The sequence below is a fragment of the Anneissia japonica genome, unplaced genomic scaffold (genome assembly GCF_011630105.1).
Source record: "Anneissia japonica isolate Jap-2015-1 unplaced genomic scaffold, ASM1163010v1 scaffold3867_len840240_cov202, whole genome shotgun sequence".
In the NCBI taxonomy this organism is placed as follows: domain Eukaryota; kingdom Metazoa; phylum Echinodermata; class Crinoidea; order Comatulida; family Comatulidae; genus Anneissia; species Anneissia japonica.
The window spans coordinates 584,505-609,116 of record NW_022715965.1 but is presented as its reverse complement, the minus strand read 5'-3'; the positions used below and the strand labels follow the sequence as shown (position 1 = coordinate 609,116).

At 34.9% G+C, this 24,612-nt stretch overlaps 1 protein-coding gene across 2 annotated transcripts in view; it reads left to right on the top strand.

Moving 5' to 3' along the window:
• The window catches only part of LOC117109523 (galactosylceramide sulfotransferase-like), a 22,073-nt gene extending 4,124 nt beyond the window's left edge, over positions 1-17,949 (top strand). Inside the window, exons 2-6 of one of the 2 annotated variants that reach the window (XM_033251899.1) lie at positions 6,818-6,948; positions 7,387-7,597; positions 7,813-7,891; positions 8,401-8,528; positions 15,490-17,949. In XM_033251899.1, the coding sequence (XP_033107790.1) occupies positions 7,877-7,891; positions 8,401-8,528; positions 15,490-16,612 (1,266 nt within the window). In that variant the 5' untranslated portion in view covers positions 6,818-6,948; positions 7,387-7,597; positions 7,813-7,876 and the 3' untranslated portion in view covers positions 16,613-17,949. The remainder of the gene's footprint in view (positions 1-6,817; positions 6,949-7,386; positions 7,598-7,812; positions 7,892-8,400; positions 8,529-15,489) is intronic. The other variant, XM_033251900.1, reaches the window with a different exon arrangement.
• Positions 17,950-24,612: the final 6,663 nt, after the last annotated feature.

The following is a 24,612-nucleotide window of genomic DNA, read 5'->3' as shown; positions in this document are numbered from 1 at the left end:
TTTTTTTATTCTTTTGCGTAAAACTAAAATTCATGCCAATATTTTTCCATTATTTATAATAATTGGAGTAATGCAAATGCATATTTTCTAAAGAAAAGTCATTTTTAGTGAAATTTTGCCGGGAATGGGGCTTTAAGCAAAACAAAATAACAAACAACATGTCACGTGACAGGGGCCGACTGACAAATTAATTGTAATTTAACTCCTGGCCTATCTTATAGGCTTGCCTACAGTACCAGGAGTAGTAGTACTGTAATTCCTACTGGTATATGATAGTTTTTAAAGCTTTAAAAAAAATCATTAATTTTTTCCAGATGATGATTTCAGCAATCATGATGATCATGTAGCTGAAGATAATGTCCAGCCACATGTTGAAGACCTATTGGCTGAGGGCAATTTCAAAAAGGTAATTAAGTATGTAAAATGCTAATTACTGATACTTATGTAGGATTGTTCTTTTCAATTATTAAATGAAATTATATAAGCTTATACATATTGCAATGATTTGATTATTATAATATACAATCATAATAATAATAATTATTATAATAATAATTATTATAATATTATATTATTATTATTATATTATTATTATAATTATTATTATAATAATTAAATACATTATATAAGTTTTTCACTGGCTTATTAATACAGACCTAGCCAGATTTGTCCAAAAAGGTATTTAGTGATGCTTTTATTTATTTGTTTTGTATTGTTATTTTTCAGATTCCAACTCATGATAAGGTTGTAGCTGATTATATCCAGGAGCAACCACACAATTGATATGCAATGTCATGAATTCCTACTTGACGTATTTCCGAGCGGTATAGAAATGACTAGGAATCCTTCTTTGACATATAAAATGTAAACACAGCTCACAATATTGTAAAACAACTCTCAAATAAACTTATTCTGTATAAACTCCAACAAGAATCCAGTATCAATATAGAAAGAAAGATAAAATTGTCAGCTTATATACCCTAGCTGTACAACTCCAGAGCATTCTATATTGCCTAAGCTCCTCATTGGTCACCTTACATCATCATTAACCAATTTGACTTATTTGCCTCTAAAGTACCCAAGATTACAGAAGCTTCCATATATTACTCTTGGATTCTACATGGTGTCATTTTTTCCTAAAATTATCAATGTGGTTACACAGTTTCTTTGATCAATTAAATGTTATTCTAGAATGTTCTATGTATATGTTAAAATAAGGAAAGGGAATGGTAATTTATTACATGCAACAAGTACCTTTTTATACAGTACTTCTATTTATTATTTTCCACAGTATGTGAAACAGTAATCCAGGCCTGTTACTACAATAAATACCTACCTTTTGCAGAAACGAAACGTTTTACTGTACTTCAATAATGTCATGATAACAGTCATTTTGGATTTTTTTTAATAATAAATTCACTTACTACAAATTATTACTTTTGTATATGTATGTTATATTAGTACAGTATGATACAACTCAACATTATGACCAGCTGAATAAAACCAAAAAAATCTTACAAAACAACATTATTTTGTTAAAATATATCCATAAACAGAGCTCTAAGAATGCAGGAGAGGCTATTTCTTGGCATCTAGAAAAAAAAATCCCCCCCCCCCCTGAACTTTGATGATAAATGGTGCGCCTGCTACTTTTCAGATTCAGCCTCCTACTTTCAAAACTTTTGAAATCCCTGCAGGGCTCGGCTGATATAGATTTATTTGCAACGAGGTCAAATACTCAATTAGCGAAGTATGTTTCGTGGTTTCCGGACCTGGGCGCATATGATATCGATGCGTTATCGATTGATTGGGGACTTCGTCAATTTTATGCATTTCCACCATTCTCTATAATAGACAATTGCCTACAAAAGATTATAGAAAATAGGGCAGAAGGCATCATGATTGTGCCAAAATGGAGAACAAAACCATGGTTTGCGAAAATCTTGAAATTATTAATCATAGAGCCATTATTGTTACCGAGGTGTAGTGACACATTGGGTACAGATAAGATACACCCATTGGCTCATAAAATACAATTATTGTCTTGCAGACTATCAGGAGATCCCTTGAAAACGAAGGAATTCCAGAATCAGCTATCTACGTTATACTCGCTTCATGGCGAGCATCAACTAAAGCACAGTATCGAACCTACACTCGTAGATGGGTACAGTTTTGTAGTAAAAGGAAAATAGTACAGTGTATTCAAATATAAAGGACATTCTATCTTTCCTTTCTGGACTTTTTAAAAGCGGATTGGGTTACAGTGCTATTAACACAGCCAAAAGTGCGATTTCTACCATTGCACTACTAGACAACAGCCAGTCCCATCCTTATGTATTGAGGTTTATGAAAGGAGTGATTAATTTACGACCGACAATACCAAGGTATAAAAATATTTGGGATGTCAGTCAGCTACTCCAATGTATTCGTTCTCTACCTCCTAATGAAGCATTGTCATTAAAGGAATTGACATATAAATTAGTAACTCTGATTACGTTAGTTCCAGCAAGTAGGCTACAAACTGTCCATTTACTAACTATCGACAATATGTTTATTTGTGATAGCTATGCAGAGTTTAGGATTAATGACCTTTTGAAACATAGTCGACCAGGCTGTCATGTTAATCAGTTAAGATTAGAAGCTTATCAAAAGGAACGGAATTTATGTGTCATCAACACACTTTCTTGTTACCTTGAGGCTACTAAAGGAGTCAGAGGTGAAGAAAAACAACTATTTATAAGTTTTAGGAAACCCCCATGTAAAGGTTTCGAAGGATACTTTAGCTCGTTGGGTCAAAATAATGTTGACGAAATCAGGGATAGATGTACAAATATTCAAACCACCTTCTGTACGGACAGCAGCCGCATCGGCAGTCAATATCAAAAACGTCCCAGTAGGGCAAATAATGTCGATGGCTGGATGGTCTACAGAAGAGACGTTTCGAAAATTTTATAATAAACCAATTTTACTTAAAAACACATTCCAAAGAACTATCTTGGATGCTTAGCTAGGCAGGACCCTATATGTAAATATTACTGCTTGTAGACTGCGAAAGATTACTGTTGACACATTATAATGATTATGTTATGTATATTCATATTATGAATTAAAGGCCGTTAATAGACCTTTCCGGAGTGTCAATCAAACTTAACAACTGACTAATCAGAACAACGCTAGGAATACGCGCGCGTCTCACAAACACACGTGTTGTCCCACAAACGCACGTGTTCTCGTATGTTTTAACATTGTCGTCTTGTGGGACCTTAGCAACAATATCCAATGGGCGGGGCTTAGCGGAAAGGTCCATTCAAATTGGTTTCAGTCCTTTCTGTTGTTTTATATAATTTTGGTGCGTCTGTCACAGAGGAGCTTTCAAGGTCTCACAGTAATCTCGTAACCACGTATTACGAGATGAAATAGAAAGATTAAACGAGAACTTACCTTAAGATTGAAGTTTGATCTGTATTTCATGAAGTAATATTAGTAGTAGAGATTATTTGCCCATCCACTCCCACCCAAAGTGGCCTAATATAGGTGGAGTTTTTCTGAATTTCCTCTGTGACAATCGCATATTCAAAGCTGATTCGCGCATGCGCATGCTCGTATCTCACATAATCTCTACCACTAATATTACTTCATGAAATACGGATCAAACTTCAACCTTAAGGTAAGTTCTCGTTTAATCTTTCTATTATCAAAGATACTAGAAACACAAGATAGAGCACTCGCATGGTAAAAATGAGGCGGAAATCGTGCCCGACGTAGGCGGCGCCCTTCTTTTTAACCATGCAAGTTTTCTATACTTCGTGCCCGACGTACAGGGCGCCCTTCTGTTGCTAAGTATAACCAGACGCACACGGCGCCCTTTTTTTGCACTAATGGAGGAAAACTTTATCACTAGAGTACGTCCGGCCATACGATTTTGCGCTATATTGTTGTTTTCTATACTGATCCATAGGCTTAATTGTGTGTTTTATTTGGATAATAGCAACGATTTCTACCTCCGCCAATTAATTATGTATTCACCGTTGTCACTGTCTGGGTACAATCGTGATAATTGTACAATTGTGTACAATTTTGTAATTGAAAATTGACAATAAAATACGCGACGACTTGGTAACGAAAGTTCGGTTGAAGTTTTTTAGATCCAGTCGTAAGGGGCGTCCCATTGTTTGTATTCCCACCATGCATTTTGGTGGAACACGTTTTTGTGTGTAGAACTCTATCTTGTGTTTCTATTATCTTTGATATTATTACAGTATATATCAAGAAACTATATGACAAACTTTTCTTAAATTTATATGAGTTTAATTGTAATTAATTCACTAAATGTTGCTTAATTTATTCTTTTAACCATTAAAACCTGGCCGGGTCTAGACACTTTATATTATTAGCTGCTTGATAGGCCTACAGACTTATTGTGCAAAACCATTTGTATGACAACAGGAACCGTAATTTGCATGTTTAAAATAATTATGTGTGTACAATTATTTCATAAATGTGCTAATCATTCTCCAACTTGTAATTTATCAAATTAAACAAATACGCAAAATTAGATTTTCAGATATATTTACCTTAAACTGAAGACTGTTCTCGGTAGTATGAAAGTACGGAAGTATGAATGAGGTATGAAACAAAAGTTGCTTTTCAATAAGGTTAATGTGATTGTATTTCCAAGCTTTTTTTTTTGCAAATCAAATTTATTTGATAGGGTCTCACATTTTAAATCACCAAACACAATGCCTTTAGCCTTTTTAATGCCATAAATATTTAAACGTCTTTGTCCAAACTATTGGTTGCTACCCACTTATTGTCGCCAAAATATTTTATAGCGTCGATTTATAACGGTTTAGCTATTTCAATGCTTTACAGCTATTTCAATACTTTCTAAAGCTATAGCATTCTACATCTTTCTAACTTTCTTAAGTTAGATGCATTTACGGTATTTATGCGTAATTATCTTAATCTTCGTCATCTAAATATCAATTTCAATTTAGAAAAACAAGCTGGGTTAAAACTACCCTTGTTAAGTGTCCTTATTCCCAACTCGAAGCGGGGGATATAAGTTCGATTCTTTTTACGTAACTCAGTAATACGTTTACTGAGTTACCTCTGAAAATTTAACTTTTTTAATCAGTTATTTTTAATCAGTTATTTTTCCTATTCGTTCTTGTCTTTATATTTATTAATTAACTGTTTTGTCAACTGTATCTTCTGGTATGGTTCGACTCACATCGAGTACCGCGTGTCAATATTCTCTCATAAGATTTCCTGCGTGCAGGCTCCGCATTGGTGGGGCAGTTAAACCATGCCGAAACATGTTTGTTTAATTGAGCTAGCAATGGCTGTGGCAATTTATAACTCAGGCATATACTCCTGACATAAGCATCATTAACATGTCGTGATTGTTTTTTTATCCGTTGTTTGCTAGTTCATCGATCTTTGGTAATACGCTTTAATAGACAACATAATTTCCAAAATGCAATTCAAAATAAGGATTGATTTGATAAAAGGTTCATCCAGATATTGGACCACTGCCCCCTGGTGTTGAAGAATTATATCTAACGAATTGCTAAGATCTCACTACAGTTTTTAATTACATCACATGCAATGCCGTCCGACCCGGCAACTTTAGAAAGTTAGAAAGATGTAGAATGCTATAGCTTTAGAAAGTATTGAAATAGCTATAAAGCATTGAAATATCTAAACCGTTATAAATCGACGCTATAAAATATTTTGGCGGCAATAAGTGGGTAGCGACCAATAGTTTGGACAAAGACGTTTAAATATTTATGGCATTAAAAAGGCTAAAGGCATTGTGTTTGGTGATTTAAAATGTGAGACCCTATCAAATAAATTTGATTTGCATAAAAAAAAGCTTGGAAATACAATCACATTAACCTTATTGAAAAGTAACTTTTGTTTCATACCTCATTCATACTTCCGTATTTCATACTACCGAGAACAGTCTTCAGTTTAAGGTAAATATATCTGAAAATCTAATTTTGCGTATTTGTTTAATTTAATAAATTACAATTCCTTGCCTTAGTGTAAAACATTTAACACGTAGAACGTTCTAGAATAACATTCATTTGATTAAACAAAAAATGTAAACCACTTTGGTAATTAAAGGAACACCATAAGAGATCATGCAGAATTCGCTATGTTAGTAGTGTAAGTTCAAAGTGTGGTACAAAAACGAAGTACAGTATTTGTATATGTTTGTTGTTTGTGATTTACTAGTGTTGAGATAAGATTCCAAGAGAAAGGTTTAGAAGTTCTAGATACTGAAGTACTAGAGGCAATAAGAAAGTATAATACATACTCCAAGTATTGAAATACACGCCATCGTGTTGGGATTCAATATTTCGACATTAATTATGTCATCATCATTCCTGATGATGACATAATTAATGTCGAAATATTGAATCCCAACACGATGGCGTGTATTTCAATACTTGGAGTATGTATTATACTTTCTTATCTGAGATTAATCAGTGGACCTTTCGGTTAGAGGCAATAAGCCTGTTGTTTAAATTATTGTAGAATGCTCGGGAATTATAGGCTTAAGTATGAGATGATAGGTTTTTCTTTCTGGATTTTTTCAAAATCAACGTTAACTTGGTTGTTTAGACACCGAATTCATGTTGGTTTACGCAGAAGAAAAGTTTTTTTAAGAGATGTAATTCAACATTGTGAACTGTCTATATATTTTATATGTCAAAGAGGGATTCCAAGTCATTCCTTTACCGCTCGGAAAAGATGATAGGGTTTTCTTTATGAATTTGTTTAATCCAACGTTAACTTTATTTTTTAGACACCGAAATCGTGTTGGATTTTACGCAGAAAAATAATTAAGAGATGTGATTCAACATTGTGAACTGTCCTTATATTTTATACGTCAAAGAGGGATTCCTAGTCATTTCTTTCCGCTCGGAAATACGTCAAGTATGAATACAAGACATTCATTTATCATTATAAATCCTAACTAGTTTAGTGTGAACAGCAAATTAATTTTGGCTTTTATATTAGCATTACTGACTTTAGCTCATATAAAAACAAATCTTTGTTTAAAAGTCTTGTGATATAATAAAAAAGCTTACTACATTTTTTTTATAAAAACAGTTTGGGAAAACAATTGCAGTCCACATACTATATTTAACTGAAAATTAACTATGTTTGGCTCTCTCACTTGATCTTCGCATAGGCCTATCCATTGGCCATTGAACATTATATTGTCAATAAACCATTAATCTAATAGACCGAATGCTATGATAAGCCAGAACAACTGATTATTGTTGTTAGTGTACGGAGGAATAAACCTCCATGGTTAGTGACACTGGATAAGTCGTATTAAGCTTATGAAAACTTTGCTCTTATATTTAGGCCTATTATAGATTTGCCTGAGAAGTAACGCAGCAGCCGACTCATACTGACGGAGGAATACCGTGTATCGGGCCAACCTTGAACCAAAAACACTAAAGTTAACCAAAATTACTAAATGGAATATTTTTCAATTGATGAGATGTACTATTTATTCTGAAGTGTAGGCATAATTTGTGTACATCTTACATACATTTGGAAACCTGGTCTACAGGTACGGTATAATCATATTGAGGCAGTTAAATGTATGTATATTTTTACCAAATTCTGTAACTAATAATGACAATTAATTTTTTTTTTACTTTTGCTTATAATTGACATCCCCTGGTCAACAATTTCTTTTATATTTTGAAAATAATAGGTTGATTCAGAATATAAATAAATAAAATCGTTTGATTTTAGATTAATCATGTACTGTATGTTTTTCAGATCAAGCAGATCTATTATATAGAAACAGTTGCCTCTTTATCAGTAAACTCAAACGAAGGACATTATGTCACGATTTAAGGTATTGTACTCATTTTCATTACGCATTTCGTAGGCTACCACGAAGTATTATTTCATTTGATAAAACTTCTATTGCAATCACTTTTAAGAGTGATGTTTTTCTCTACCTGACCTGACGTGTTATCGTACCGAATACTCAGTACGTCCCAAATACTTGCGGAAAAAAACTCACAAGTGATTTGGGTGGGAATCGAACCCATAACCACTAGACTACCGAGCTTAATGCGCTTAGTGACTATTGTTAAATCCGATCCCCAAGTAGCAGCGGGTACTGCAAATGCTATTTCGATGTGAGTTTGCGTCAGGAAGATATTATAGAAGTAATGCTTTGCCCTTCTGACGTGTTATCGTACCGAATACTCCGATTCTGGCTAGTACGCAGTACTTGTGTACTGAGTATTCGGTACGATAACACGCCAGGTAGGACAAAACATCACTCCTATGATATGTTTTTGACGCAAACTTACATCGAATTAGCGATCATATTTGTTACAAATTATTTTTCTATAGGAATGCATGTTGTTGTCAACAATTGTTTTCTGCTTCGTTCATGTTTGGTTAAACCTGTCAATTTCAACGAATGTATTTGCACCATTTCAATCAAGAAAACCTCATAACATAACAACAGAGGTCAAACGGTGAGTTATCGGATGTTTATCTGTTGTGTTTATCAAAACACAACAGAAACTTTTTCATTAAGGACACTTCAGAAGACGGGAAAGCTCATTTCGCCACTGTCCCACCCACTTCACTGTTAAAGCCATCCAGTGATACACTCGTTAAGAAAGCCCGTAGGCATTATCAGAGAATTAATTATAGAAAATTATTCAATTAGACTTCTAAGTACAGGTACTCTGTTATTCAAGCATTTTAATATGGTGACCCTATAATCCATCCATGCTTCCTCTGTACCTAGCTTCCATCCACCTGACTTCATTCACGAATTTTCTTCTTGAAACCAGTTTTTATTTCGATTAAAATGTTAGAGTGATTATATAAGAATTAGATGAGTCACTAAAACAATTCGCGGAAGAAGAGTATTCAAAATATCGGTACTATTAATATGGCACTAATTAGATGCCTGACGCCGCTCTAAATCGACAATTGATTATATGTGCATTATTGATGCACAGTTCTTAACTATTTATATATACTCAGGAATCTTTACACTCATATTTTTATCTGAAAAAAAGTTACCAACAACGATGTTCCACATCTAAATAGCTATGGGAAAAAATTATCAACCTGCTGCTCTGTTCGAATAGGCCTAGTGATCGTATCTGAACGATAATAATGCAGCAGCAAACTTTGCCAACTTGTAAAATTCATAATATTGAATCATAGATTAAACTTGGGAGCGTTATAAAGCACAATTTTAAACATTTTCATCATAATGAAACAGCTATAATCAGGGGCGTAGGATGGTTCCCACCTGGGGAAGTGCGAAAATTGTAAATACGGGATCATTGGCGTAACGAAGGGGCCGAAGGTCCAGAGCCAGGCGCTGGGGGCCTCCTCCCCCCCCCCCTTTCCACCTGACGGTGGAAGGGGTGGGGGGGGGGGGAAGGCACAAATCCCCCAGTTGCTCCGGTGTTTGTGGCGTTTTGTGATGTATTTTAATGTCTTTTTTGGCACATTTGAGTGCTTACTTTTGTATTGTGATTTGAATATTAATATACTGTAATTAAGATAATACGTTGTTCGTCTGTGACTTTATTTCTTATTACTGTACATATTATTGTTTCATTTTTATTATATTAGGCCTAAAAAAAATTATTAAATAAAGTTTAAAACGTTCAATCAAAAGAAGAACAAACATATTTTTGTATTTTTTCTAATTATTACTGTTGCATGTGTTATTGGTATTATTGAAAATAATTATGAAAGTTAATTTAAAAAACAATAATGTCGGCGTCATTTGATGTATTTCAAAAATCATGATAACATTTAAAACCCATTAATTCACATTAGGCTGTTGTTTCGACCTTCGATTTTACATTTCCCCAGTCATCATCATCACCTCTCCCAAACCATGCCATATGTTTCTGTCTGTGATATAACGTGTCCATGCTGCTAATTCTGTTAATTGTACCAGCTCATCTCGCAACCCATCTTTTGGTCTTCCCCTTTTTCTTTTGTTAATAGTGGTTGTCATTCAGTTGTTAATGGACTCCATCTATCGTCCTTTCTCCTTGCCAGATGCTCAGCCCATCTCCATTTTGTAATGATTATTACGTCGTTTACCCTTTTTTATTTTCTAATCCATTCTGTACTGTACGAAAGAACGCTGTTTAAGGATTTTTTTCTAGCAATACTTACAATACTTGCAATATTTATTTGCCTTTATAATTTTAATTTCATGCGTTTTTGTTTCATTGTTATTGTATTTTAAAAGCCTATTCAATTAGAAAGATATAACGTATCTGAATCGATGTTATGCAGTCTTTTGCAGTTTTAAGTTTTTACGTTTTAAGTTTTAGGCAGTCCACCCAATAGTGCGAATCGTGCTTTTTTGTAGTTCGTATTTAATTATTATTATGCTGTGATCCAATAGGCTCTCCCTTACACTGTATTTAGTTTTAGCGATCCCCGAACCCCATTTGGTTCAATTTTCACACCCACACACCACCCCCTCCTACGGCAATCTTGGTTTCAGCTCTGGACCGTAAAACATCTTTTAAAAGTAAGCAAATCGTAACATCTGATATGGTCTAACTGTAACGGCGGTGTACCGTACCGTTTTTGTCGTAGGTGAACTTGAACGACAAAATACATTTTCCAAAGCACATCTTGCAAAGACGTGTTTCATTAAGCCAACGTACTCTAGCGTGAAATGCACTGTAAGTGTTTTTTGGAAATCATAAATATAGGTCTATATCGGGGTCTATATACCTTTGTTTAGTGTTGTTCAGTTTGTATGCATAGGCGGAGATAACTTACACCTGCTAACCTGATGAATGCATGCTTCACTTCACAACAAACAGGAATTTTTAAAACATTATTCCACACCAACTATATCTTCGTATCTTTTTAACTCATTCAATATCATTTTCTTCAGTCAGGTATTTGCGTTTGCTTCAGACTACAGTAAAATCCATTACAAAAATACCTTTTGAAAATCAAATTCTAAAGCAATTGAAATATTGGCATGCACGTTTTTAAAGTTCGCCTGGCTAAAAGTAATCCTTTGCTACTTGTGTTCGTAATTACTCGTTCATCTCGGGGGTTTAAGAGGACAAATTAGTCTTCTAGGAATTCAACCACTGCGAGGCCTTCATACCCCTCCACTCCAACCAGGGGCGGCCTTTTTGTGGTTCGCTGTCCCTAGCCATCAGTGCCGTAGCCAGCTACTTAAACAATCCCGCACAATGTTTCTATTGGGTTCACATTATTTATACGAAGAATATGTCCACATATTCAAAAATTGATCTAAATTATGTTGTTGTATGCACAAAAATGAGTCCACTTTTTGCAAAATGTGTCCAGAGTTCTCATATTTATGTCTCCACTTTTAGAAAATTGGTTAAAATTATTTTAATTTACGCATGAAATGGACCCACCCTGATATTGTCCCGCACTATTTGAAAAAATGGCTTTGGCATTGCCAGCCATAGATGTGCATTCATTAATCCAACATGACTCATCCATGCCATCATCATCATCTGAAAAATAAAATCTGATTGATTGAAGCTCTAGATCCGCCCCTGATATCGTCTGACTGTTAAAGGGTGGGGAGAAGATAGCAACTAGCAACTAATGGAAGTGAACTAGATACCTAACCCACCATAGCTCCATAATGGTTGGAAAAACTAGTCCTCTGCCGGGGAAATACCACATGCATAATTTAAAAAAAAAAAAAAAACACGAATGTCCTTCACTTTAGGGTTGAAATTACAATTGCAAGTAATCAGGGCCGGTTTGACCCGTACACCTTTGTGTGATAGTATCACTTTAGCCGACTCCAACCCCCAAAATGTTATAAATAGTTAATTTTTACTTTATATATCACTTTTAAAGACAATGTGATGTAAACACTAATTTAAAAAAATCATATAATTTATACTTTTATAGGTATCAGTATATACATTTATTCAAAAAAATAATAGAATTGAGAGAAAGTGGTCCGGCCAAAACCCGGTGGGGCCGGTGCGGTTCCGACGGCCCTGCAATACGAAGGAATACACGGTATTTATTTCGAATTACTGTAGTGTTTATTTACATTTGGGATATAAAATGAGTTTTTATTTGATTTTACGACTAGGCAAATTTTTCACTGTAGAGGCAGGCCTAGGCTTAGGCCTATAGACCAGTGGAACTTTTTTGCCCTTCTTTTTTTAGGGGGCGGGGGAAGGGGTGCGGCCGCACTCCCCACACCCCCAGCACGCCCCTGCTATAATATTGAAAACAAACAACTTAAAACAAAATTAGTGTATGAATTCAAATAAATATTTACAATAGATTTTAGTTGTCCATTGTTATCAAATTTTAAGACCAATTTTTACATGCATTTGTGAGTGACAGTGTGTAATAGACATGCAAGACAAACATTAGCAGTTCATAACTTCACATCAAAAGCGATGTAAGGCCGCTATTTATGTAAAATAGATATAAATAAAAAGTTTCTAATATATTATGGTCCGTATGTCTACATTTCTAGACCTATTGAGTATCAAATTCTATTATTATTGCATTAAAAAAACTTGTTTTATTAAATGTAATTAATAAGGTTTCGTACACACTTGCTGAAGTAGATTTCAAAGGCACCCTTTTCCCCATTTTTATTATTGTTAATGACTATATAGGCCTAGAACTGGCAGATCAAATAGACACTGTAAAGATGCGTTTTATATATCTTTGTATATAGGCTTAATGCATGTGAAGTACTGGCTTGGTTAATATCGAATGGGTGAAGTTGCGCACAAACTCCTTGGCCTATAACTATAACATTATACAATGCAGAAGGAAAGGATATCACGTTTTATTCACAGTAACAATGGATGGCATTTTACCAGGCGCGTTTGATAAACAAACGTGCCAATATTTTAATTGCTTTAGAAACAGGTTTTCAAAACTTGAACAATATCAAACAAAACGTGTATGAAACGGAATAATGCAATGAATAATATAAATCAAAATGTAACAGTCTGCACCGGGATAAAATAATATGTATAGGCCTATATTTTTACAGCATTGTCCGCTGAGACCAAACATGTTTTTGCATGACTTGTTTTGTTGTAATTCTTCACCTACCACATGAATAAATGTTTACTGTGTCGGTTTATTAGTATTATTATTATTATACCGCTCTGAAGTCTATGCAGAGCGGTATACACGAACACCTTTCAAAATGAAATTCCCTTCACTCCTGAAGATTGCCTAGTGCATGAAACAGCCTGTAGAGTGAAATTACAAGTTCCTTATTATTAGTATTATTATATATATGTATACATAAATTTTGTGTTTTTAATTCTAATTTCGTCGAAATTGATCAAAATTCCCTAAAATGTGCAATTTTTAGAAGAAATTGGCCTACAAGAAATTTTGAGATTTTTAGGCACTTTAAGGGGGTGGAAAGGGCATCTACAAGGGGTGTGGAAAGATTTTCCACAGATGGATATTTTCTACCGGTGGTTAGGCCACTGCGGAGAATGTCTGGCGGCTTAAATCAAAGGAGCTTTGGACACTTTTTAAAGTGGAGAAGGGGTTGCAGGGTGTTGTGAGTCTGGTCATTATGACCAGACTATTATTTTCCTTTTTATTCTTGTCATTATTTTTTCTTATCTTTTTCTTTTCCTTTTTCCTTTCCTTTTCTTTTTTCCTTTCTCTTTTCCTTCCTCTCCCCTCTTTCTTTTCTCTTAGTAGGCATTTTTCGTTTTGACTACGCGGCCAGTCTACTACGAACTAATAGAGCGTAACGGACATCTGCGCATGCTCACAAACCTTACTGGCTAAATCGGCGTTGTGACAGCTTCCGCGACAACCCTAAATTATTGTGATTTATGACTCTCTATAAAGATAGTTGAATTCTAATTTGAGTTTAAATTTATTTCTTGACTCTAGGGTACAGAAAGTATTTAAGAAGTGCAGTCCTAAGCAAACGGTAGTGTTCTTGAAAACCCACAAAACCGGAAGCACAACTCTCGCAAGGATTATTGAACTATATGGTTACAGAAATTCTCTCGCCTTTGTAAGGAAAATAGGAGAAAGTGGATCTATACATTATGGAAACCGGAGATTTAGCAAAACGTCTCATCACACGTTTCTTCCGCCACCAAACGTAACCAGAGGAAATTACACGAATTACAAATACAATATATTTACTTTACATGTTCGTTATGATCGTAAAATAATAGATGGATTTATGAAAGAAGATCCCATCTACATAACACTGCTAAGAGAGCCATCAAAGCAATTTGAATCGGCTTTTGTATCTGTCTCTTATACACATCTTAGCGGCGCCACTGGATGATTCACTTATTTTATCAACGACGATTCACTTGTTTCATCATCGACGATGCACTTGCTTCATCATCGGCGATTCACTTGTTTTATCATCGACGATTCACTTTTTTTTAATCATCGACGGTTTACATTTCATCATCAACGATTTACTTTTTTCATCATCGATGGTTCACTGGTTATCGTCGAATTGTTGCTTTAAAGGCGTTCCATAGTTATATGTTGTACTGTAAATGCATTATCCTTTTATCTCGCATTTTTTCGTATATTTCTATTCGCAATTTCATAAAAAAATATACGATAGAAATTAAAACAATTTTTTATACATTACAATTCTCTCTTCCTTTAAATGTAAATTTAACAGAAAAGATCTGAGCAGGGTCAGGGGAGGGTCCAGTAGGAGGGCACGGTGGACACGGACACTCCCCCCCCCCTGTTTTTCCCACAACATTTTAAAAATTATAATGCAAATCAAGGTTATGTGCTGCTCACTTAACTATTTTGAAACTGTTGTGCCCCCCTATTTGAGAAATTCTGGATCCGCCCCTGCTGGGGGCTCCAGAAAAATGTCGATAAGGAGTCCGACATGTTCGACAACAGGGTCCAAACCAAGGGGCCGACTGGCGCCCTGGACCCACCCCAACCCTCCCCACCCCCGTGATGGCACCACCACTGGCTCCGACCAACACATTTGCAAAAAAAAAAAACAAAGATTATTTTTTCCATTTAGACCATGCGGAGCTTCAAAGTAATTTGGGAAATTTAATATGTTATGGTTTCATGAATGTCGTAACTCAGGCCTATTGCTTATTTTTTTTATCAGTAGGAATTGTTCTATAGATACAAGGATCCCTGAGTGATTAAACTCTACCATGATGTAAAGTTCCATTGCACATTATTTATTTGGCAATGACTATTAATTGTGCTTTATTGTTTTGTATACGAAATCAGATAAGTTGCTGTATAAAGGGCTTATTATTATTCCAAAGTGTTAATTTGAAAGAAATTTTAAACATAAATATAAAACCAATATAATCATTTTATTATAAACATTACTATGATTTGTAATGATTCTATATAAAGATTGTGCTTAGCAAGTAGTAATTCTAATTTGAGTTTAAATTTATCTCTTGACTTTAGGATGCAGAATGTGTTTAATAAATGCAGTCCTAAGCAAACGATTGTGTTTTTGAAAACCCACAAAACCGGGAGCACAACTCTTGCAAGGATTATTGAACTATATGGTTACAGAAATTCTCTCGCCTTTGTAAGGAAAATAGGAGAAAGAGGATCTATACATTATGGAAACCGGAGATTTAGCAAAACGTCTCATCACACGTTTCTTCCGCCACCAAACGTAACCAGAGGAAATTACACGAATTACAAATACAATATATTTACTTTACATGTTCGTTATGATCGTAAAATAATAGATGGATTTATGAAAGAAGATCCCATCTACATAACACTGCTAAGAGAGCCATCAAAGCAATTTGAATCGGCTTTTGTATTCTTTAACAAAGGAAAATTAGTCAAACTGCCACGAAAAGATAGGCGTAATCGTACTTTGATAAATAATAAGAAAATAACAAGATTTCTTGTAAATCCTAAAAAATACCCTAAATTAGTATCTAGCAGATATATTAATAATGACCAGATATTTGATCTTGGCCTAAATACTCAGTATGTTTTGAATGATAAGGTTATAAATGAGACAATTGCTAAAATAAATAAAGATATGGATATTGTACTTATAAATGAATACTACGACGAATCTCTAGTACTACTAAGCAAAATACTTTGTTGGAGTCTTGAAGATTTAGTGTATCTTCCCAGGAACGAAAGGCCCGACTCCCAGAAAGTTGCAATGTCCAAGAATTTGCGTCAGAAAGCTCGCGAATGGAATCACGCTGACACGATGCTGTATAACTTCTTCGTGGAACGATTAAAAGAACGCTTCATTGAATATGGGCCGTCGTTCGAGGAGGACCTTCGGCGATTCCGTAACATGACGGCGGAATTACGCCGTAGTTGCGTAGGTGGACAAGTTGTCAAAGGTCCTCGTAAGGCGTACACACCTACTGCAAATAATAGTGGAGTATGCCAATTTCATACCGAGGACCCAAGTAAAATGGATGAGCGTATAAGGAAACGAATGGGAGCCAGAATACATAGTAGTGTTAATCATGGAATCCAGAAAACGCAGACTAAGAAAAAAATACCAAAAAATGTTAGGCGCAAAAAAGTTATTAAAAAAAAGTAAGAAGGATACACCGAACTAGCCGGCAGATGTCTGCGTACGTCTACTACGTAAGTAAAAATGAAAATAAAAATATACGAACTAAGTAACGATATGTTTTGACGAGTAACACATCATCAGCAGGTAAAAATGATTATACCGGTTTATGTACTACCAGGTCAGATGTAAGATAAACAAGCAAATTTTAAGGTAACTCATGCATACAATTAGAATTAGAATAAAAGAGTAATATTGTAATGAGTTGTGACGGATTTTCCCCAAGCAATGTAAAGGGCTTTTATTTTAAGTGCGGAAGCAAGAATATTAAAGTAGTCTGAAATTAGATGTTTTTTTGCATTGCGTTTTGAAGATTGTCCGGAGCTAAGTACTCATTTGCCCGTGTTTCTAGGTGTCTGTCGGTTTTACCAATATATACGAATTTACACTCCTCGCAAGTAATGTTGTAGACAACACGGGTTCGGAGATTAGTTCGGACATAGTCTTTTATAATATTTAAAAAAAGAAGATAATTTATATGATTTAAAAGAGGGTTTAACATTAATATAGAAATATATTTTTTGACGATAGAGTTGATTTTTTGTTAGCAATCAGGGGCGGATCCAGAATTTTTCAAACGGCGGGGCACAACGGTTTCAGAAGAGATAAGTGAGTAGCACATAACATTAATATGCATTGAAATGTCTAAAATTGAATGCGCCCTGAGCAATAGTTTAATAATGGTGTTAAGGTTGAAACAAGAAGGTTGTGTTTGCGTTTTAGGTGGATTTCAAATGGTGGGCGATAGTTTTCTGTTCAGAGAGTTATATATTATTTTATTAATTAATTATATCGGATAAATTTTTTTTCGAAAAATAAATATAAGTGTTAAAACACCTATCCATGTATTATTAATTTTAAATGTACGATCTATTAGGGTGCGTAGAAGTCTGAATTTATATTTATGTGACGTAAAGCTATGGAAATTAGTTAACAAGTCGGTATATGTGTTTTTATGATTGACTGAGGTTATTAATGATGAGTTATTATGGTCAGAATTATCAAAAAGATTGTTAAGAAAGGGTAATTTTTTGTTGTACTCCTTTTCCATAGTGAATCCAGCTAAACTCTTCAAGGGACAACATGAACGACCTTGGCTAAAAGTCGTTCACTGATGCACCTGTTCGATGCTTTTTGATGCCGACATTTGTTTCCATTTTTTAAATACACAACACCCATCAATTAGATTCACCAGGGGAAAGTACAAAAAAAAAAAATACCCATCCTTGACTATATGAGCCGATTCTGCGTCGGTCAGTGTATTATTAGTTCAAAATACAGTGATTAAAAACGAAAAATGTTAATTTTTCTTTTCTTATTTTTTTTTTAAATTTCCCTCAAATCCAATAGCAAGTACACTTGCCACTTACAGGATGAGAATGATGCTTTATAAACCAAGTCTCTTAATGAGGCTTAGTGGGTGAAGTTGGTTTTGGTCGTGAGAAAAAGTCCTGCTGTGTCAGGAATTGAACCCAGGACCCTGGGATCAGAAGGCAAGAATCTTCACCACTGAGCTATTCAACTCCACTCCAATGCATATCACGATACTGTTGTGTTTAACCTAGCTATACAGCTGGTTTGAAATGCTTTAGTTAACGCAACTTGCGTTTATATAGTTTAATCTTCAGCCCAAAAATATTCTTTAAATGGTCCACATATCCACACCTAAACTTGCCACAAGTGAGAGAGCAGCTTAGCTCAGGAGAGAGCAGCTTACCTCTGGAAGTCACTAAAATTCAATGTTTTCTACATTGTAACATGGTAAAATTTTAGAGAAGTTTCATTCAGATCAGTAGATCGGTTTTTGTTATATCTGGCCCGGAACATTTCTCTTAAAAAGGTTTTCATACCAACACCCTACTTTGGATCGCCCCCAAACTTTAATTAATCATTTCTTTATTGGACCATAAAAAACTATTCTGAAAAGTACACTCTTCGGAAAAGAGTAAGGAGATTGTCTACCGGTGTACTGCCCAATCACCACCAGAAGGACCCCACTGTAAATAAGTCTTCTTCTAGAATTTCGTGGGCGCTCCTTGGTGTTTACACCGAATAAATCCAGTCCAGTCCAAGTCCCAGTCCCTTATTACTACATTTTTCGCATTCTGGACAGCGCCACCAACGAGCAAGTTAATTTAGAGACGAAAAAAAAATCGCTAATTAAATTAGTTATGGCGCGCACTAAGGGCAATAAAAGTGAATAACCGAAAAATTAGGGCCAGGAACCCTGGTTAATCCGCACCCTACTTCGGATCATCACAAAATGTAAATATTCTTCATTAAAACATGGCAAACTATTCTAGAACTTTTCATTTAGATCCATTGAATCGTTTTTAGAGATAGGCTTATGTAGGTCTATGACCTTCGCACAATAAATTTCACACCCAAATCTGGATGTCAATAAAATTAAATGTTTTCTACTTCGTAACATGGTACAATTTTACAGAAGGTTTCATTGAGATCAGTAGATCGGTTTTTGTTATACCTGGCCCGGAACATTTCTCTTCAAAAAGTTCTCATACCAACACCCTACTTTGGATCGTCCCCAAACTTTAATCATTTCTTTATTGGATCATAAAAAATTATTCTAAAAAGTTTCATTTAGATCCATCCATTGATAACTAATTTGAGATATTAGGTCTGGGACGTTTGCACTTCAAATAACCCTCAAATTTACACCCGATTCGGGATCGTCACTAAAGTTAAATAATTTTTCCTTGTAACTGGGTTAAACATTCCTAAGAAACCCCTACTAGTGCCAAGCGGTTGGAGCAATTTCAATCAAGCTTGGTACGGTCAGTATAACCTATGACACCTCCCATAAATGGGGTGTTTCGTCGCTTGGGGTCAAATGACACACACGGTGGTCATTAGGGTAAAAAAAATCGTGGAATTCTCTCATAAATAACATAGAACAGTCTTGTCCTTTGCATAATATGCATTGGCATAAAGCAGAGTATATAGTGTGTTCATGGATTTGGGGTCAGAGGTCATTAAGTTGTAATTTTTATCTTTTTGCTGACAACATTTCAAAACGCTACTAGTGCCAAATGGTTGAGCCGATTTCAACCAACCTGGGTCAGTATAACCGGTGACACCTCCCATACATGGGGTGTTTACCGCTTTGGTTAAAAATGTCACACAGTGATCACTAGGGTCAAAAAACCAAAATCGTATAAACGACTACTTTTCTTCTCAATCTAGTTCGCAAACTTACACATCGTGATGTTGATTTATTCTGGACTGATATGACAAAGCGCTCAATAATATCAAAGAAGCAGTAAGCAAAACCCCTGTGCAGGCGCAGGTCAGCAGTATACGTCCCCCCGCATATTTTTAACAGGGAATTGGTCCCCTCACATTTCGTCCGCAATTCAATTTCATAAGTCAGGAAGATGCCTGATAATTGTTGAAATGAACTGCATAAATGACCCAGGTTTTAACCATTGAGCGCTGTACAGCCAGAGTACATTTTATTTTATAGCAAGATACCCACAAAATCTGAATTACCTATAATACACGACTCGAGTGCACGTGCCTTTATTATTATTTAAAAAGTATGGGAAAAATGCGCCGGTAATATTGTGCTTACAACAAATTGTTCACGTCTCACACATCATCAAATTTTGTGCGGGTCTGGAGAGAACTTAAAACGACAGAGAATAAAAAATGCTGAAGTAATACCAACAACACCTTAAATCGAGTACTGCACGTAACATCTTTCCGGGAATTTGACCAAGCTTGTGAAAATCGTATTTTCGTTTAAAATGAGTAGTAGTATTATATTAACATATCAGATCATCGCTGATTGTTTGATAATTTACCTAAATGTGTTAATAAATTGCATTGTTAATCAAAAAGCATTTCTGAAAGACAACACATGCATTAATCATGCTTTGTAATAAATGAACTCTTAGCAGAAGCAGAAAGAATAGAAACGTACACTTCAGAGAATTGGCATCCGTGGTACTGCTCATCCCCACCACCAGCCCTGTTTCCTTGGCGTTCAAACCGTAAACCCAATACATGATTTGAGTACGGTATTATAATTTGTACAATAAAAATGTATTATTATTATTATTATTATTATTATTATTATTATTATTATTATTATTATTATTATTATTATTATTATTATTATTATTATTATTATTATTATTATTATTATTATTATTATTATTGTTATTATTATTATTATTATTATTATTATTATTATTATTATTATTATTTATCATAACTTACATGTTTGTACTAATTATACCATTTAGGCCTGAATGTGTAACTGTGTCGTCTGATTTATTAGATAAAATAATAAAACAAAAAACAATTATTACCTATATTACGTGTCGAATATCTCCAAATTAAAGCAGAAAAATATATAGGCAAATAATTTTTTAGGAATGAGACAAAATACCCTACTTGGTTGGTTTATTGGATTTGGTGGGGGAGGGGAATTCTATCTTGGCATTTTGTTGAGGAACACCTGACAAGTGGTAGCGGGTAGCTGAATGTGAGGCCTCAAGCTGATGTTGGAAGTTATTTTGTCATATAGCTGACCCGGTAGGCAGTGCTCTTGACTTGATTGCCGATGGAGGAGACCCTCCATAACATCCTATTTTCCATTGAAAACCAAACCATAGTTTAGTTTTATTGATTTTTTAATGCTTGGTGAATTCGTGCTTAAAGGTCGTTTTTATAATTAACTTTTTTTTTAAAAAAGCATATACTGTATATAAACAAATATACAAAATGTATAATTATCCTCACGTCCACGTTCAGTCTTGCAAGTTGCAATCCCGTGGCAGTAATGTCCTCTAATGTACTTGTGGCCACGTAACCACGACGAAGGCGAAGATATTTAACATAGGCCTAATTATAGAATCTACCATACAGACATATATATCATTTTAGAAGCTGTTGGGCTTGGACTCTCAACCTTGAGGGCGGGGGTTCGAAACTCTAGATGTGCAAGTCGCCTTATCTATTACTGTACCTTATTGTTGAAATATATCTGATAAAGTATGCGCTGCTCTCGAGAGTAGGGCTAATTACCCTGTGTGTACAGTGGCATAACGCCGGATCCGGAGGCCCTACAGCTTCATGATACCGGAGCCCCTGGAACACTGGGCCGGCGCCAGCATTATTTTTTTCCTATACAGTTGCGGCAGAAATTATAGAGGGTGCTATTTTAGGTCAGTTAGGAGAACTGATATGTATGAATATGCATAGAGACTCCACCTCCCGAATCCGAAACAGAGGCAGTGGTGCATGCGTGGAGGAGCAGTGGTGCATGCATGGAGTCACTAGGCCAACATTTCGTAAATAAGCCTTTGGTATTTAAGACAGTAGTGTAAAAATGTTAGTATTACATTAGACACATTCTATGTACGCCTACAGCTGGTCTTCGAAAGTTAAAAAAAAAAAAGAGTAGGCTAATATTGAATCTGGCACCGTATTTGGCTAGTAGGCCTAGGCCTACAGTTAGGCTTATACAGTGTGACGTGTGTGTTGTAGCAATTGTATAGTAGTACTGATTCTGAAGGACGTTTAGAAATGCTCGGAAACAAATTACTAGTACTTCGGACACAGTTAATTTACAATTTTACAATTATTTTTTTTTTTATGAGAAAAAAATCTATGCCTATTAACAAACAGTGAGCGTTTCTGTATTCTTTTGCATGATTCATTGGCTGTATATTTAGGATTTTTGTAGAACCGTCTGTAAATCAATGAAAGCTATTTTTACTTCCATTTGATTTTGATCGTTTTAAATATAAAGCTATTCAATATTTAATTGGATAGACCGTGGAGAAAATATATTTCCTCCATGGATAGACACAGCCTAAACAGTACGTCATATCATGTGTATAAAATATCGAAAATTACGGTAGTGTTTATAATATAGGCCTACCTGCTTGCTACAATCTATGCCTTTATTCATATTGAATATGAACAAAATGTTTGTAAGAAGTCAACATTAAAACAATACATAGAATTGTACCTGTGTGTCCGAACAATTCTAAACATTTATATCCTTTAGAATCAGGACTATAGCAGTTAATTATTGTTATACTTTACACTACTCAAATAATCAACCAGAAATTCAGCGCTGCCCTTTTATACTTTCAAAGACCATGTAAACACTGCCTATTGTAATTACAGTAATAGCCAATTACGTTAGTTCACTCTGTATGACTAACACTTTCCTCTCGCCCAACTACCAAGAGATTTTGGCTTACCCTAACCATGGAGGAATTAGTTTAGTTCTAAACTAACGCGGCCCGGCAAAGGTTTCCAGAGCCATTTACAGAATTTTAGAAGTCCTGATATTCGATTTTGTATCAACGAATATAATACAGATACAAATATTTAGTATTAAAATAAATAAGCCTATGACGTTTTAAAATTAAGTACAAACACAACATAGTGAATGGGGAAAAAACACAGCGAGACGGAATTCGGCGGCACGATTCTTCGATTTTTTTTCTGTCAATGCGCTGTGTTTCGTCAATAGCCTTTGTACGCAATGTCGTATGGTAATACTGTATAGTACTCTCGTATCATGTAATATAACTTGTAATTTTAAGCATTTTGTGATGTAAGCGTTTATTATTCTTTACTTGTACCTTGTAGGCCTACCATACGAGCTCATAACTGAAAAAAGGTCCAATCTCGTTTGACGAATAATTTATTTTACTTTGTACACAAGAAGTTTAACAGGCCTGCAGACAAAGAATTCTGAGAGAAATATGGAACGGCTTCAATTATTTTGCAAATATCATCACCGACTGGGTCCAAGAGATAAAAATCATTCTCTTTTGTAATAGTGTAGAGTGCAAAAATAAACCGTCGAAGTATTAGACGAGCAGATTTAGATGAAAAATAGGCCTTAATGAGTCAAACAAATTGCAAAAGTTTGTTTTATTGTTGATTCTGGTTTATAAGGTTGTGCTAAATGACATATCCACCCAGAAGTCACCTAATTTGCACAAATATGCAAATTAACTTTCGCCATTAAAGGAAAATCGATTATTCGCAATAAACTGCATATAAAGAAAATTAATTATATGCATATAATTATGTTAAATATGCAAATTAGCGGCTGTCATTAAGAGAAAATTGATTTCCCGCAGTTATTTTGTGTCTTAAGCATTCATTCATGACAAATATACAAAGTCATGTTTTAAGGGTTAGGGAGTATGGTTAGCACATCCGTGAATAAATATATGCATAGGAGGTCTATAAATAATTGTACAGATTCAATTATTTTAAATGAAAGTTACGGTACCTGTTGTAATTACAAAACAAAATTGCACAATATATTGTATCAAGTATCTAATAATATAAAGTGTCCAGACCGAAGTTTTAATGGTTGAAGGAATAGAATTAGCAAAATTTTGTAGATTAATTGTAAATTCAACTCACATAAATTTGAGAAAAGATTGTCATATAGTTTCTTGATTGATTCCTGGTACATATCAATATGTAATCTATAACATGTGGATACCGTACCACTTTAGCCTACTCCATATATCTTTCAGTACGCAAACGCTTATAATGGATTTGTCCATCTTGACACTTTTCACAACAGCGGCTAAACATTCCTTGCACAATAATCATCAACATCGAACCTTCTATCTCCAATCTTCATGTATTAGTTCTATATTTCCCATCATACGCTCGTCTTTAAATAAACTCTGTATTAAATTTACTTGGCAGCACTTTCGATAGGTGGTGGTCTTTGAATGTCTACACTCTTGAGGGTCTTTACCACCTTGTCGCCAAACCTTTCTCTGCGTATAATGTTGAAAGTTTCCTCATGTCTCCATGCAGGCACACCGATGCTTTCCCAGCCTTTAGTTCTAATGTAAAAAAGGCCAGCGGCCCCTGAATAATATTTAGGCTTTTTAGAGGAGTAGTAATTGCAAGATTACTGTGTTCTTTCAATTGTTTAAATTTACGTGCCA